Source organism: Bactrocera oleae, chromosome 3 (genome assembly GCF_042242935.1).
Source record: "Bactrocera oleae isolate idBacOlea1 chromosome 3, idBacOlea1, whole genome shotgun sequence".
NCBI lineage: Eukaryota > Metazoa > Arthropoda > Insecta > Diptera > Tephritidae > Bactrocera > Bactrocera oleae.
The window spans coordinates 3,923,610-3,939,425 of NC_091537.1; the positions used below are offsets into that span (position 1 = coordinate 3,923,610).

The 15,816-nt window shown below is 36.1% G+C and overlaps 1 protein-coding gene across 1 annotated transcript in view; it reads left to right on the top strand.

The window, feature by feature from the left end:
* The window catches only part of LOC106627553 (defective proboscis extension response 3), a 106,043-nt gene that overhangs the window by 70,988 nt on the left and 19,239 nt on the right, over nucleotides 1–15,816 (top strand). Inside the window, exons 2-4 of the mRNA XM_036369286.2 lie at nucleotides 8,657–9,144; nucleotides 11,284–11,361; nucleotides 13,214–13,346. Of these exons, the coding sequence (XP_036225179.2) occupies nucleotides 8,657–9,144; nucleotides 11,284–11,361; nucleotides 13,214–13,346 (699 nt within the window). The remainder of the gene's footprint in view (nucleotides 1–8,656; nucleotides 9,145–11,283; nucleotides 11,362–13,213; nucleotides 13,347–15,816) is intronic.

Below are 15,816 nucleotides of genomic sequence, written 5' to 3' on the forward strand. Positions count from 1 at the left end.
CATTTTCATCCAATTTATTATTAATGAATGCTAAATCAAGCGTTTGATATCGAAAAATTTACCAAAAATGTTTAATTAAAGCAAAAGAGTTTAAAAGCATATAACATAAAGATAAACAACCCGAAAAAGCCAGAGCAAGTACTGGACCGACTCTATCTAATTTTGGCTTAAAACTAATCAACTCGTAGGAAAATGTATCCATTTAGTCTTTTTTTTACTAAAAAACTTAAAATATTGAACGAATATAGGTATATAGTCACAGCCTTCAACTTCTGGAATCGATCTATGCTTTCGAATTGAACAATGAGTAAGTTTAGCCACTTTTAATATTTTGTTGAAATGGTGATGATGATGATGTCACACCGATCTGAAATGGCTGATGGGCTAATGTGACAACTGACCTTGTCCCTGCAAAAAATCCTAGCAAGCCTCAGAGTACGTTTCCTCCACATTGTCATTAAGTTGACGTGGTAGGTGTATGCTGAGATCCTTCTTTACGCTGTTCGGCTCTGAAAGGGCATGCGCAGACCTTATCTTGGCCTCATGACTAAGACATCCTTGGGGCCATTAACGGCAACTATGTTACCTTTTTAAGACCCAGTAAATATGAAAACAAAAACGACGACAGGAGGAAGATCATGGGAAATGAAGGGAGGTCAGAATCGACACTCACACCTTTCCCAGTTGGAAGTACTATGTATCGGATGACGAAACCGACAGCAACTAATTATAGTAAAAGTTCCGCTACGACCCCAGCGGAATCGCTCGCCCTAGCTACTTCTGCAAGATTAATAGAGGGTTGTACAGGGCACAGAAGCAAGATCACGCCTATTAGTAAACCGAGGTCAAATCATGGAACGGTCAGATACCTTTTTAGCATGCTAACGTGTAAATTGGACGCTACTGCAACAAAGCCAATAGTCAAGGAACAAAAGGCGCACTAGCGTGAAGACTCCCTTCATAAAAGAACACGAATAGAGCTGCTGGTCCTACATACTTAATATAACCAGAAAAGTACTCATTCCTCTGCCGATCTTTTGGCTGGCTTCATAATGTTTTTGGTTACAACACAGTGTTTTTCATCAGGTGATTAAAAAATTATAGCGGACCTAAAATAAGAGATGCATATTTTATACATCTGTATAAAAGATCATCTGTTCAACCTGTCTCACTTTTTCTGATTCAAAGACAATTAAATTTAAAGCAAACACTTTTTCAATCCCAATGCAGTAGTAAAATGTTTAAAGCACTTCGGCAATAAAAGCAAAATATTTTTTTTCGCGAATTTTTTTTGCCGCTCTTCACACATAGTGCCAATGACTTCTCATGTCAGCGCTCGCCGATACCTTGACTCTTGTCTACAGCGCTTCGAGCCGCACCACGTCGCCATCTGAGACGCTAAGACAGGCAGACAAATAGTCGAGACGCAGCCGAGCAGTTTGTGCTACTCGATTTGCATAGAAATGTAAATATGCAAGCTTCGAAATCATTTTAATACCGTCTAGAGAGTAAACAAAAGGCATAAAAGGAAATAAAATAAAAACGAAATGAAGTGAAATAGACTTTCGAAGTGAAAAATCGAGCAGAATCAAGTAAACAGGCAACGTCATCTAACGTAATCAACACAATTAGAGCAAAGTTTCTTATGTTGATTGACTGCGTGGGGAATTCGAGTAAGCCACAGGGAGTACGTGAAAAGCAGTGCGCACGGCAAGGCGGTGAAAACTCGAAAGCAATAAAAGATTACTCAAATATTGCTTGCAGACGGGCTTTAAAGTGAATATAAAGAGGTTTTCAATGAGCACGTATCAGCTGTATACGAAATATTAAGGGAGCTTTAATAATAATATTTTTTTTGCCTTAAATGTTCGCTGTAGCTTCTTAGGGCACATAGTCAAACGATTCACCGCATCGAGCTTACACTAAAAATGCTAACTTTGTCGAACCAAAAGAGCTTGTTAACCAATTAAATGCACCTCTGTGAAACAAAAACGAATTCGACCGAATATAGTTGATAATCTTGGCGCAACTCGTTATATTTGCCGGCTGAAAATGCATAATGCCAGAGAAGTTCCAAGCTTTCAATTATATTAATGACGCGAGGCATATAAAAAAATCGAATAAGGCATTCTATCCGTCGTTCCAAGATATATTGAAGCATTTTATAGCCGATAAAGATAGTAAAACGACGAATCTACGCGAGCAGGCATTGAACTCGATAAATTTAGAGTTTATTAGTTCTGAATTGGTTTGAAGCTCATTCATCTTATATTCATTTCACAGTGGCTTTTCAAATTTTTTTCCGTTAATTGCTCTCCACATTAATATTAAGTTGTTTCGTGGTCGATTTCTCAGTATAACCTTAAATGTGGAACAAAGCTCTTTTTCTTAAGCTATATTTGACTATTGAACATATATTAGAATTTTTTGCAAGTAATGCTTCGATGGACCATAGCTAGAAAGTAATAATTCTAGTGATTCAGTTGGTCGAAATATCTGTAGTACTGTGAATTTTCAGTTTCCGGCTTATTAAATCCGCAATTTCAGAACCTCGCATCGATCGAACTATTTATGGCGCAATCGACTGCTGATCGTCTCTGAAAATGTGATCGAGTGGAATTGAGACCTTTGATCATATTTTTACGTAAACGACTAGCGGCGAACTCGGTTTTTCGTTTGAGTAATATTATCTACTAATATATCTAAATATTTGAGCAGGAGTGATATATAAACAAAATCAGATCACAAATAAAATTTTATGTAGTAATTCGGTTATAGCACCATCTAGCGGTGCTTTTTTGAGTGTAAATTTTGTATGTCTTAAATCTCAGATAGCTACACATTTAAATTTAAGAATTTTATTTAATTTCAATTATGCGAATGTGATTACGAAGTGAACGTAAGACGTTCAGACTTTTTATTGAGAAAGTTTTTATGTTTTTATGAACATGTGTGCCCATATTCTTCGCAGCAATTAAAATCAAATTTAAAAGCATTTAATTTTCTATGATTTTCATGCGTAAATAATTGGATATACATATATAACATATACATATGTACTCTCCCACTGTTACAGTAGCTTTCTTGTTAACGTAGAATAAGCAGCAAAATTGAAGAAATGAAAAAAAAGCATGGTAAACAAAAAGCTTTAAAAAAAACAGAATGAAAGGCGAAATCAAAAAGTGCGTCAAAATGAAATGCAAGGACTTTATAACCCAGAGCGCAGCAGTCGCTTGAGAAAACAGCAAACTACAACAAAATATCGTGCGAAAACATCCGAAAAGCGTCTCGTAAAAAATGAAAATAAAAACTCGAAATTTCTCTCGTGCGTGCGCCATTTGCGTGCCAGATTTTTGTCGCCTGTCGGTTGCACTCATTCGCACGCAGGGCAGATACTCAAATTCATGTGTATATCTCTAGTAAATATTTTAAGAGACCCAGTGAGAAAGTGAAGTATTGACTAGTCGAGAAGGATTTAAATGTAAGACTTGCGATTCCACTTATCCCTTATCGAGATTTACATTTGATAAAAACAACCTTCAGGTCGAATTGAGGTTACCCAATGAGAAAAGAAATCGTGTATTAAGATCTTAATCTTGCTTTTGGTTGGTCAGTTTGACATGCTATATGCTACTGTAGTCCGATCCGAACTATGTTTATGTTCGGAGATTGTAGTGCTGTCAAACTATGCTAAATTTCGTGTAAATATCTCATCAAAAAAAAATGTATGCCACACAAGGACACGTTTTTGATCGTTTAGTTTTTATAGCAGCAAGATATAGAGTAGTCCGATATCCGTGGTTCTGACAAATAAGCAGCAACTTGCAGCGAAAACGACGTAAAATTATAGATCGATATCTCAAAACTTGTGCGCGTCATCCAATTAAGTCAGTCTTTAAGCAGTTCGTTTTTCAATTCGCTAGCGTCGAAATATTTTTAATTTTTTAATTATGCTACAGGTTATTTGATTCACCAAAACTATTTAAGTTAAAAGAACCGCTTCTCTTGATAAACTGTTAGAATACAATATATATTTTCCATGCCCAGAGCAATTAATTTCCAGCTCATCGCCGAGCGATTGCCATCTCAGCGCAGTCCACATATTTGAAGCGACTTAACACCCGCCTACTTCGCTGTCTTCACTACACCTTAGCCGCATTAAAATTCTACTTTTAAACCACATACCGTTATAACATTCGCGAAACACTAGACAGTCTCTCCCCCCTCGATGTTAAGTAGCGTATTTTTTTTACATCTGCCCAGCAGCAATCAAAGGCTTTGCAAGTGCAATTTACATTAACATAATAATATAATGTTATATACTTGTACATATATGAAAAGTTATATATAATGAAAAGGTTAGGGTGAATTTTAACAAAAAAGTTTAGTATGTATTTGTGTGTGAACGCTTATAAAACAAATGACAGGAAAATCTATACTGCCACACAAGCAAATAAACAAGCTTCCGTACACAGATCCAAACATACATTTACTGGTATATGCACACATGCTTACAAACATGCATACATACATATCTACAGACATATATAAAATCATGTGAGCAATAAAGCATACAAAACATTTATAGGCATTGAAGTGTTGGCATAAGGGCGAAGGGGAAAAACGCAATAAAGCTTAAGGCATACAAAGTAACGGAAATGAGCAACACCCACCAACAGACACACAGACCCAAGACTACAACACTTGCAAAGCCATATATGTGCATTTAATTGTTTTCCCATACAAGCACATGCAGTTTTTTTGTACCGTTATTACACTTGCTGTACATACATATATAAATGAATGTGTGTATGCTTGTTTTGAGTGTGTATGTGTGTGTGTGTCCCGTTTGTTCGACAGTGAAATTTGTATTGTCATTGCCACAACTGTTGCATTGCAAATCGAAAAATCAAAACAGAAAGTAAATTGAAACTAAAAAAGGGAAATAAATAAATGAAGAATCAAAAGGAAATGAAATGTGCTCAGCCATGCATTTGAAATGTCTAAAAGGGAAGAAGGAAAGCTGTGAAATGAAATCGAAAGTTAAACACAGCTTTAACTTTCACTTAAAAGGATATTTTTTGTTTTTTTGCTTCCATGAACATAACCTCATCTTTCTTTGTGCTTGAAGTTTTATCCAAGTTTGACTTCGAAAAATAAAAAATGTGAGTTTGTGTTTTGAATAAAAACAAATCTTTGACTTATATGCCAAATTGGAAGACAAAAAAAAAATGTTAGGACGAGCTTAGTTCGGTCGAAATCGAACATAAATATTTTCGTAAAGCCTGACACGAAAGGTGCATGACAGGTCAAACTACTTAGCCGATATGTTCTTTAAAGTCTACCAGATGGAAGGCCATGGGTATATTACCCTTGGAAGTCCCCTTATAATAAGCATAACATGCTCATTTTATTAAAATATCTTCAATGGCCGATGTATACAATATAAACTTAAATGTTAGAAAGGAGACCCTTATAATCCGATATTTGTGGGCTGCGAGAAGATGGCTCAGTGTACAACTTTTCTTTATTTCATTAAATCTAGTAAAAAAAATCGAATGTTTCTGCTTTAAAGTGAAGGTTTCATTTAGTATGGTTAGAATGATCCAATTTAGGTCAAATACGGACAGTTTTGTTGAATAACCTGTCATCATTAACTTAATTTCATAATGCCACTACCTAAGAAGCACTCGTCCCTTTTGTCAAAAAGCTCAGAGTGTCGATTCTTCATCAGCAAAATCATCGCCATAGTCAGGTACAGGTAGTAAACACTTTGTGCTAGGTGCGGGCCATAAAGAGGGATGCATATTAAGCTCCCAACCAAGCTCGTGGTACTTCTACATACAAATACGTGGTACTTGTACATGGAACCCAATTCCTCTCCTATTGGTCAAGGCTAGTTGCTCTTGAGCAATTGCTTCCTTCAGCCGGTTCAATGATGGACATTAAAGGTCTAAATTAAAAGTTTGGCCATTAGCGAGCAGCTCATAGTAGATGATTCCCTGCCAAACTCTCCAAACACATAACAAAAGCATCCGGACCTGAACTTTCACCGCGATTCGGTCCACTTTTTATAAATACTAACCATTCGCTTCAGAAATGGATCGATGGATCAGCAAAAATTCGCAGATGGCAAATCGGTCCATGAGGTATTTTTGCGTTAACTCGTATGGCACCCATACATCGAGATGCGTTTTGTATCCACCCTTATGTAAATGGTTCCAAACAGATTTTTTTAGCTCCTGGGCAATCAAAGCAGTGCTTACATGACCGTCGGACTCGTCACTCCAGGCTCAGAACCATAACACTGTTTATGGAATAAAAACAGAAAAATATGGCGCATTTTCTCCCTGCTGTTGCTCATCTATATATAAACCGTTACAATAACTTTATCAGACCTCCGCCGACTCATGCATTGCCTTTTACTACCATACCAATAACCAATAATTTTTTTAGAACGAGCATTCAATTCACCGACAAAAGCACAACTATGTAGGTACACTACATTGTGAGCAGCAGTACACACTGTTCCACTCTCTGGAAGTTTGACTTTCAATGTATTTTATTTATAGACTTGTGTACTTTCAGATGTTAGCGTATATATTACGATTGTTGTTGCTTACGACTTTTACCACACAAATCTAAATAAAAGCAAATGTGAGTGTGGCAGCAAGTCAGTTAGTTAGAAATTCTAGTGAACAGCAGTTTTATTGTTCAAACTGACTAGTTGACAATCACTGTGGCACAATATGGCTGTAAACCAACAATAGGACATGTACCAAACATACAAACATAGGGACAACTACTACACAATTGTATTGATGGTATTGTGTCTTTGTCATTAAAAGTTAATTGAAAATCGTTTTTTATAGCGTCAACGAGAGTGTCATTAAATATAGATGTTTATATGTAGTCTTATAAAGCTCTGTGTGCAATACTTTATACCTAACGGTAAGTTAAATTTATTTGTCTGTTCAGTAATACTTGGACATAGAAAGTTTTAATAGACTTAACAATATGTCACACTCAAACAGCGAGGCATAAAAGCAGAATATTAAATTCTTGGGGCTTTTAATTTCACAGCAGAGAATAACTCTGCAAGCAGATAACTAATATCTTATATCACCGGAATTCTTCCTAGTGCGCTTTGCTTCACCAAAACGAAAATTAGAATTCATTTATATTTATTATTATATTTAATGTGACAGGAACTTAAGTTAAACTCGAAGTGTGAAATCTTAAATCTACCAAAAAATAAATTTAAGTATAGTATAATGCTGATCTGTTTCATAAAACAAGCAAAAACATTAACTACGGTTGCACCGAAGCCCTAATACCCTAAACGGATGTATTTATCAGGGTATAAAAATTTAGGTGATTTTTAGATATTCGTCGCAGTCATATCATAACTCTGTCATTATTGTAGTCAAACTTTCAACTACTTTAAAAATTAACCGTGCGAACATAATTTGATCAGCATCCTTCACGGACTTAGAGCAATAGCAAATAGCAACATTTTAACATTATTATCCATCAATCATTAAAGATGTTTTCCCATCGGTGCATTTCTTTATAATGTGGAGGTTTGATTATGTCAAATTTTATGACAGTTGTAGCCTATGTATTGAAAGTTGCTAAGTAAATTTGAAAGCAAATTATGACCGCACTTTTCGAGACTAGTTCATGAAAAGTTGGTACTAAATGTCATTTGAAATATTTTCAAAATCGAAAAAGTCAGTTTCATGTCATTGATTTTGACATAATGTAAACCGTGAACTGGGCTATGGGAAATTATATGGACATATATGAGATGACTCCTTAGATAAAGAGAAGAGAAAGGGAGAGAGAAGAAAATAAAGAAAAAGAGATACAAATATAAAGGAAGAGAGAAAAAGATAGAGAGAAAGACAGAAAATGATCCGCAGAAGAGGAATAAAAAGAGGAAAGATAAACAAAGAGAGAGTGAGATAACAAGAGGAAAAAAAATACAGATAAATGCCCCATAACGATCGCTCTTTAATCTAATTTTGTGAGGCTATTATGAGGAATTTCATTAACTACTGCCTACATTGCGAGCACCTCAAAGCAATCTAGATCTTTATAACAATTCAATAATTTCAAATCGAATGATGTCATGTCGTCCCATGAACGAGTATGTCTTAGAGTCATCTCTACTGCCATGTGTTATCATAAATTAACTAACGCAGCAACCGTCTTTCGCTCAGGTTCAAAGAAATCTTTCCTCGCAGTTCACATTCCTCAACGATATAAACTTTTATAACAGTACATCTACTTCGTAAAGTGGACGGCGCCAAGTAAAGCCATGCCCTTGCCTTCTATAAATTCCAATAACCTAGATTTCCTAGTTATCTCAATTTTCTTATAACTCCTAGGAACATAAAAAATTATAAAGGCGTAGTGAATAAATATAATGGAACGAATATAATTAAATTGCATTCCTCGGCAGTAGAAAGCAGCGAGCTGGAAGAAATTAAATTAGCGCACAACGCGCGCCTGCATAAATATTTATGCAATTTTCCTCATAAATTAATGTTAACTTAAGCGCATTTACACTCCGCACACACACCCACACACACAAATACAGTTTGGATATTTTTCACTTATCTCTTTTCGCAATTCTTTTCACTACTTTCAGTTCTGCGCTGTCTCCTCTTCACCGCATTGACGGCGGCAACTGCTACGGTGACGGCCACGCCGTTTGTGGCGCAAAACTCATTGCTCTTGCTGTCACAACAAAAGCTGGAGCAACACTCGCACAACAACAACAACAACACAAGTAGTGGTAGCAGCAGTAATAGCACCTTTCCGTCGACTTCAGCGCATAATTACAATCACCGACACACAATGCTGCCCGCCACGCTCGCGTCCCCCGTAACGCAACCGCCAGCATTGGCACCACCACCAATACGGAACCGTATGATGGATATTGAGGTGTTGAACGGCAGCAGTTACTCCGACACCTTGAAGAGTCTCTCTTCGACCATCGAGGATGCGGAGGCGGGGCAGGGTGACGTAAATCAGCTGCCAATCTTTGACTTTGGCTTGCCGCGTAATATAACGGCACGTACCGGTCAAGCGGAAGCTGCAATTAAATGTCGAGTCGAGCGCTTGGACGATAAGTCGGTAAGTGGATGGTGAGGTGTATACCTACACCATATGTATGTATCCATGTAGATATGTGTATATAATATATAGTTTGTATTGGAAAAGGTAGCACAGAAAACCAGAGTCGAGAAGGTGGAAGTGTTTGAGCGTTAAGGCAGAAGTGGTCAAACAGGGTAGGGTATATAATTGTGAAGAGGAAACCAAAGGCAATTTAGGTGTGAAGTGTGCAAAACCCGAAGGAGTAATAAATGCGTAGGATGTGGCAAAACCAAATAGCTTGTAGCTATGGCTCCTCAGCTAAATACCAGAAGAGGTGTACACCGTTGTTCTGCTTCTTGAATTTAAATTTGTGAAAGTTTTCAAAATCCGCTGGCCTTCTTAATAATGTTATCGTATTAAATACGATAATGTTTCGGTTAAAACAGTAGTTAAATATCACCTCTTTCTATCCAAAATCAGTGAAATCAGGCATTATATATGATTTAAAAATGTTTCTTCAGCTTTAATTATCAGTCTTGTTGCCTACTGATTTTCATGCTTTTAATTCGGCGTTACCTAGAATTGATAGATTCGACCGGATCGATTATTGAAAATAATTTTAAAAATATTCATTGAAGATATGCCCCCGGGAGCCTCCTATAATTTCTTGTCAGTCCTTTCTTTGTATCCTTTTATTAGGTGAAATTTAAACTGTATCTGTCCAAACTCTCCGGTCTTTAATAGTCACTATCGTTAAAACTTTCTTCAATCTTGAGCGTACATACACACTGTGAAGCTTTCGTGAGAACTTTGAGTTCAAGTGCCAAATAATCTTCGTTACTTCAATATCGGATTGATTCTTCGACCTCATTCAAGATTCTATAAAAGTTTTTATATTTGGTCATAACCACATTCTATAACTAGATGTTCATTTGACCCCAGTCCTCTCATACACAAGGTCATTGGCATCCCTCATTTTATATACGCGAACTAGTCCCTCATATTTTGAGATATCGATCTGAAATTTTGCACACATATTTTTTCCCAAAGAAGCTGTTTATTTGTCAGAATCGCCGATATTGAACCACTATAGCAAATAACTCCTAAACAAACTGACCGATCAAAACCAAGTTATTGTACGGAAAACTTGTTTACTTTACAACATATTACCGATACAAATCGTGATAAAGATTTTTTATACTATTTTATGTTGTAAAAAATATACCGTGAACGGTATATAGTTAACGTTTTTTCCGGTTTTTTTTTTTTCAAGAAGTCGACGCCTTGCAGTCAAGGGAAAGGTCTTTCTGGTTTTAAAACGTATTTACATATATACATTCGAAACTAAGATAAATAATATTCCTAAGATTTTAATAAAGGTGCTTTAATGTTAACTCAAATACCCTGCAGACGCACCATTGCTGTTACTACCACAAAAATTTTCACATTCTTACAAACGTAAACAGTGCCAAAATTATTATGCTCACGCCACAGTGTGCAGATGGTCGAAAAAAGTCGCAACCCACTTCTGTCGCCCACTTATATGCTCTTTTGTGGTTTTGCCATTTAAGTTGCACTTTCGACACAGAAAAACAAACGAACGAAAAAACTCAAAAAGGGAGATACTTCAAGCGCTACTCAACACCATAACCCTTGAGAGCCCGCACACACACACTTTTTGGCACCGAATTCTGTTTACGACTGATTGACTCGCTGCTGCGTCGCTTCGCATTTTAATGCCACATCAATGGTAGTTTTATTTAATTTCCTCTTAACCCTCGCACTCATTTCTCATTTCGATCGAGGCTCATTAATCAATTTCCGTTTGCCACTTCCGTTACGGTTGCGGTTGTGCCGATTTGTGTTCGTCTTTTTTTTCCACTCTTTGCTTAAAAGCAAATAATACATTCCTTTTTCTGCTTTACAGCTGTGAACAGGCACTTTTTATTTTGTATTTTTTTTTATTTCACTCTCCTTGCCTTTATATGACAAACTTTCCATTTTCATTCACTAACCTCCCTTTTTCTCAATTTTCTTTCTTGGTGCTTCGCTTTCGGTACATACATCGTTCGCTGCTGCTTATTTGACTACCTTGGAACGCTACGCTCGCACTGGCGGTCTGGCTGCGATGAATGGTTGGTTTGCTGGTTGAATGAATGGATGGGCGGTCATCAACAGGTCTCGTGGATACGTAAACGTGATTTGCATATACTAACCGTAGCCACGGCGACGTACACATCGGATAAACGCTTTCAGGTGAGCGCACACGATTCACACCAGCTCGAGAGCTACTTAACACTTGTCTAACAAATTAATAATTCGTTTGAACTCTGTATTTACCCTCGCATAGAGGGAGGTGTGTTTGTATGCAGGTCAATATCTACATACAGACAAATGGATCGGTTTTTATAATACTTTGGTTAAATAAATTAAAAGTGAAAGTAATGAGGACAACAGTACATATTAAGTCAACTTTTCCCGTTTTCCCATTTAATCTGCTTCAAAAGCGATATATCGAGAGCATGCTATATCGGTCTGGCCAAGGTGTTGAGGGTTTCCGGCTGATACTATTCGATTATTTCCGCCATTCTCCGTTGGCCAAACCTTTTATCTTGTCCACCGAAATGGACATCGTGAATAGATAATAGCAGTTAGCGCACTTCTTCCGGTCCGACATAACTGAGCATCAAGCAATATTTCCACATTCGTAGTAATCGAATCCACTAAACGGGGTTCTCTGGGTTCAAGCTGACATAAGTCTTTACTCTCCTTTTGAAAACTGGAGATTCCGTTGAAAATTTGGTTCAAGCTTTCTGTTTGCGATAGAAACATGTCTAAACAGATACTCAGTTGCCGCCGAATAGATTTCGACAATCTGTTTGATACTTTTTTTCGGGTATAAAAACAAAAAAATCGTCCAAAATCATTAAGCAGACATAATTTAATAATATGGAATTCCGTTCGAAGTTAGATTGCATAGAAATTCTAAGAACTGAATAGTTTCGAAAAGATCTATCTCATTCACACTTCTTTGAATTTTCGGAATCTACTATACTACGCTGCAACGCACGTCTATGTGCGTCTCCTTCGTTAGGCCCCCACCCATATGTTTAACAAGTAAAGCTGAGTATGATATATATATTTACACTCACTCAAATGTAGGTAAATGACACATTTCAATCAACTTCATCGATCTTAATTCCTACCAATGGCACAATCTGCTAATGTCCTACCACTCATGGACTGAGTACATAATCGAGTGTGTGTAAATACATATTGATATATGTTGTTATATGTGTGCATATACATATATATAAGTGTCTGTATTGTTCATCACTGATTGTCCTACATAAAGCCGAGTTCCATTACTTCGTATATGTACATATTCATTTATGTACATAGCTATATGCATCTTTTATTCACGATGTAGGAAATTCCATTTGGCAGAATTTTCTATGAAGTTTGCAATTTGAAGGGTGGCCCGATAAGTTCCTATAAAATATACGAACTTGAGAAGAGTCTTCTTTTTGAAAACAAAAATGTGAATAATGAAATATAGTCAACAATTGGTTCCGTCTCTGAAGACCCATTAATAATGTCCACATCAGACTCAGTGATTAACAAAATATGTTCTCGCAAGGCCAGCGAAACCTTCAAGGAGGCAGTGTAAGGGTGATTCTACAATCCACATAATTTTCACACAATATCGATGATTGAAATCTGAAAATCGGACAAAGATTATACGAAATTCGCTAATATTTTGTAAAACAGAGAGATGCTCTCTCTGCTGCCGCACTCTCCCAACATAGCCTCTCAAAATAAGTGACGTACATGTTACAGATTCGGATCGAACAAGCCATTTACAACAGGCAGTTATAACCATTAAAGAGAACATGCAACTGCAGTCAACTAGTCACCAGCTACGTCAGGCATTCGATGTCTTTTGTGCATCAAGCTGCTATCGTAAATTTCATATTTTTATTGACTTTGTTGCTCTGAACTGCAATTGCACTTTATGTCGACTTTTATTGCATATGCAAATGTATACATACGTACATATACATATATCTGAATGTATGCGTACATATTAAAAATGTTTCCATTCCAGGTGACTTCGTCGAAAGATGGACGCGAATGGACGTTGCATGTGAAATCGCCGCAGGCTCGTGACACCGGTATCTATGAATGTCAGGTGAATACCGAACCAAAAATGTCAATGGCATTTCAATTGAACATCATTGGTAAGTGCGAAAATATACTATTTCTATATATATATGCCGGTAGATATCCAAATATAGAGATGTTCATGAAATTTGCATTTATATTCGTACATAACAAAGCCTGCATAAAGGTTATTTAAAGAGCAGTCGCCATACTTCTCTTTCTGATTGTAAGGTGTAATTTGTAACATCCAGAAAGAAGCGTCGAAAATCTTATAAAATATATCGTATACGGGTATAAATTATCACGGTTTGAGTCGATTTAGCCATGTGCGTTTGTCTGTATATAATTGCATTTTTCTGAAAATGATTAGCTAAAATGATTTACTCTTCAAGTGGATTTAAATTACAACGAAATAGGCGGTTAGTTAGTATTCCGAAAATCTATCTATAAAATTAAATATTTCAGTAAACAAAAAAAATTGCCAAAACGTTCAAAATGTTTCAGTTTAAATATTTTGCATATTTACATATACTTGTATATGCACTTCCTCTTGCTCTCTCATATTTGAACATGCATCGGCATTTATTAATATGTAAACTGTCCTCTACACACACAAAAACTTAAAGTCAATAAGTGCAAGTAAATTGTGGCAAAATATTTGTATTAAAATAAATCGGTCACATTTATTTGCATTTAATTCGATAGCGAGAAATTTGCATATATTTAAAAAAAAAAGCCGCTATTGAGCGCATTTACATGCATATAAGCATATCACGATATGTTTTGATACATATGCCTAATGGCATAAGTATATAATTACGTCATAGGCGCAAACAAATAAAGTCATAATTACGCTTGTTTAGCAAATTGCGCGCGTTGTAGCTACATTTTGTGAAAACTCTTGACTCTCAAATGCATACTTGTAAAGTTGTTTTTGTTAAACTCGTATTTGTAATATTTATTATATTGAAATTTGCAATTTTGTATTTTTCTGCTTCAATAGTTATTTATTTGGGCTAGATGGAAGTAAGCAATAATTGCCAGTGTGTAGTCCAACATATTTAAAATTATAATTTTTACCTTTAGGAACGCTGTGCGGCATAAGAAAGTGTATGGAATTTTTATGGATCAAATATTACAAGCAAGCAAATATTAATGTAAAAAAATTAAAATGTGTTCACAGTTCAGTCGCAAAGCTCTTCAGTTGTTTGCTTGACTTATAGATTGTCTTTCGAAAAGCTTATTTGATCCTCTGGAACGTTAGAAATTTAGTCAATTCTGACGAATAAATAATTATTTTGGTATGAGTCTTGCCACGTCCCATAAAGAAAATATTGATTAATATGGTTTGAGTCGATCCTTAAGAATTCTTGAGAATTCCTGCTAACAAAAAGCTGTTGGGAATCAATTTGCTTCGCTTTTCCGATTTATTTTATTAACAGAATTGCGCGACGGGTCACTTGAGCCATGTTTTTCTACTCACTAACGTTCTTCGCATGAAGTAGCTTCAGTTTTCTGAATATTGCAAATCAATTTGGGCCTCATCTCTTGAAATGAAAATATAACACTTTAGATTTCCCTTTTGATAGCCATATTAAGAAGCACTTCAAGTTAAATCTTTTTGTATCTAAAGGTTACACATAACAAGAATTAGCTGTATTGGCAGATCGTCTTAACCTTCAACATACTGATAATAATACTGCAGAGCAAAAACTGGTACAGGGATTGGGTATTGTGTATTTCTCCCTGTTGCGCAGTTAGCCTTCAAAATCGAAATATTTGCCTTCGAAGTTCGTGAATGAGCTTATTTCAAACATTATTATTCATTTTACCAGCCGAGTGTTGTACAGATAAAAGAGACAATATATCGTCGGTATAATTATAGGCGATTTGAGGTTATGTGATCCTAATGACATGGTATTTGCAGAGGATATATTAATAGTAGGTCTCAAAGGCTTCTCAAGGATACCAAATGCACTTAGAGTTGAGTTATAAAGCACAAATTTGGCTTACGCACCCAATAATAATAGCAAGCCTTGTGCTGAAGAAACAAAAATTGTCTTTTTTTCGAACATAGGTTTTTCTAGGCAGAATTTTCTTTTAAGATTTCATCCAGGGAAAAAGCCGAAAATTAGTCCGCCAAAAAATTAAAAATTTAGAAAGATTTTAATATTACCCAAGTCATTTTTGGCTTACCAAACATTCGTGTAGCCTATTAGTAATCCTTTGTCTTTCTGTTGCAGTGGTCAGAGAAAAGACCCCACCTTTTAAGGCCCGTTCCGCTTAACAAAACTACAAAACTGTTACTACCTTGTTAATGAATCTATTTTTGTCGCGCAGTGCATGTAAAAACACTGAAAAAATAAATTAATATTTAATGCGACTGTTATTATTTTTAATTTTACAAAATCATACCATTATTTCCATAATACTTCCATAATGATATGACTTGTATGTAGTTACACATTTAAGTGGAACTGTCGTCCAATTTACCTGCTCAGCGGTGCGTATGAGCAGCAATATGCTGATAGGCAGAAAAATGAGCGA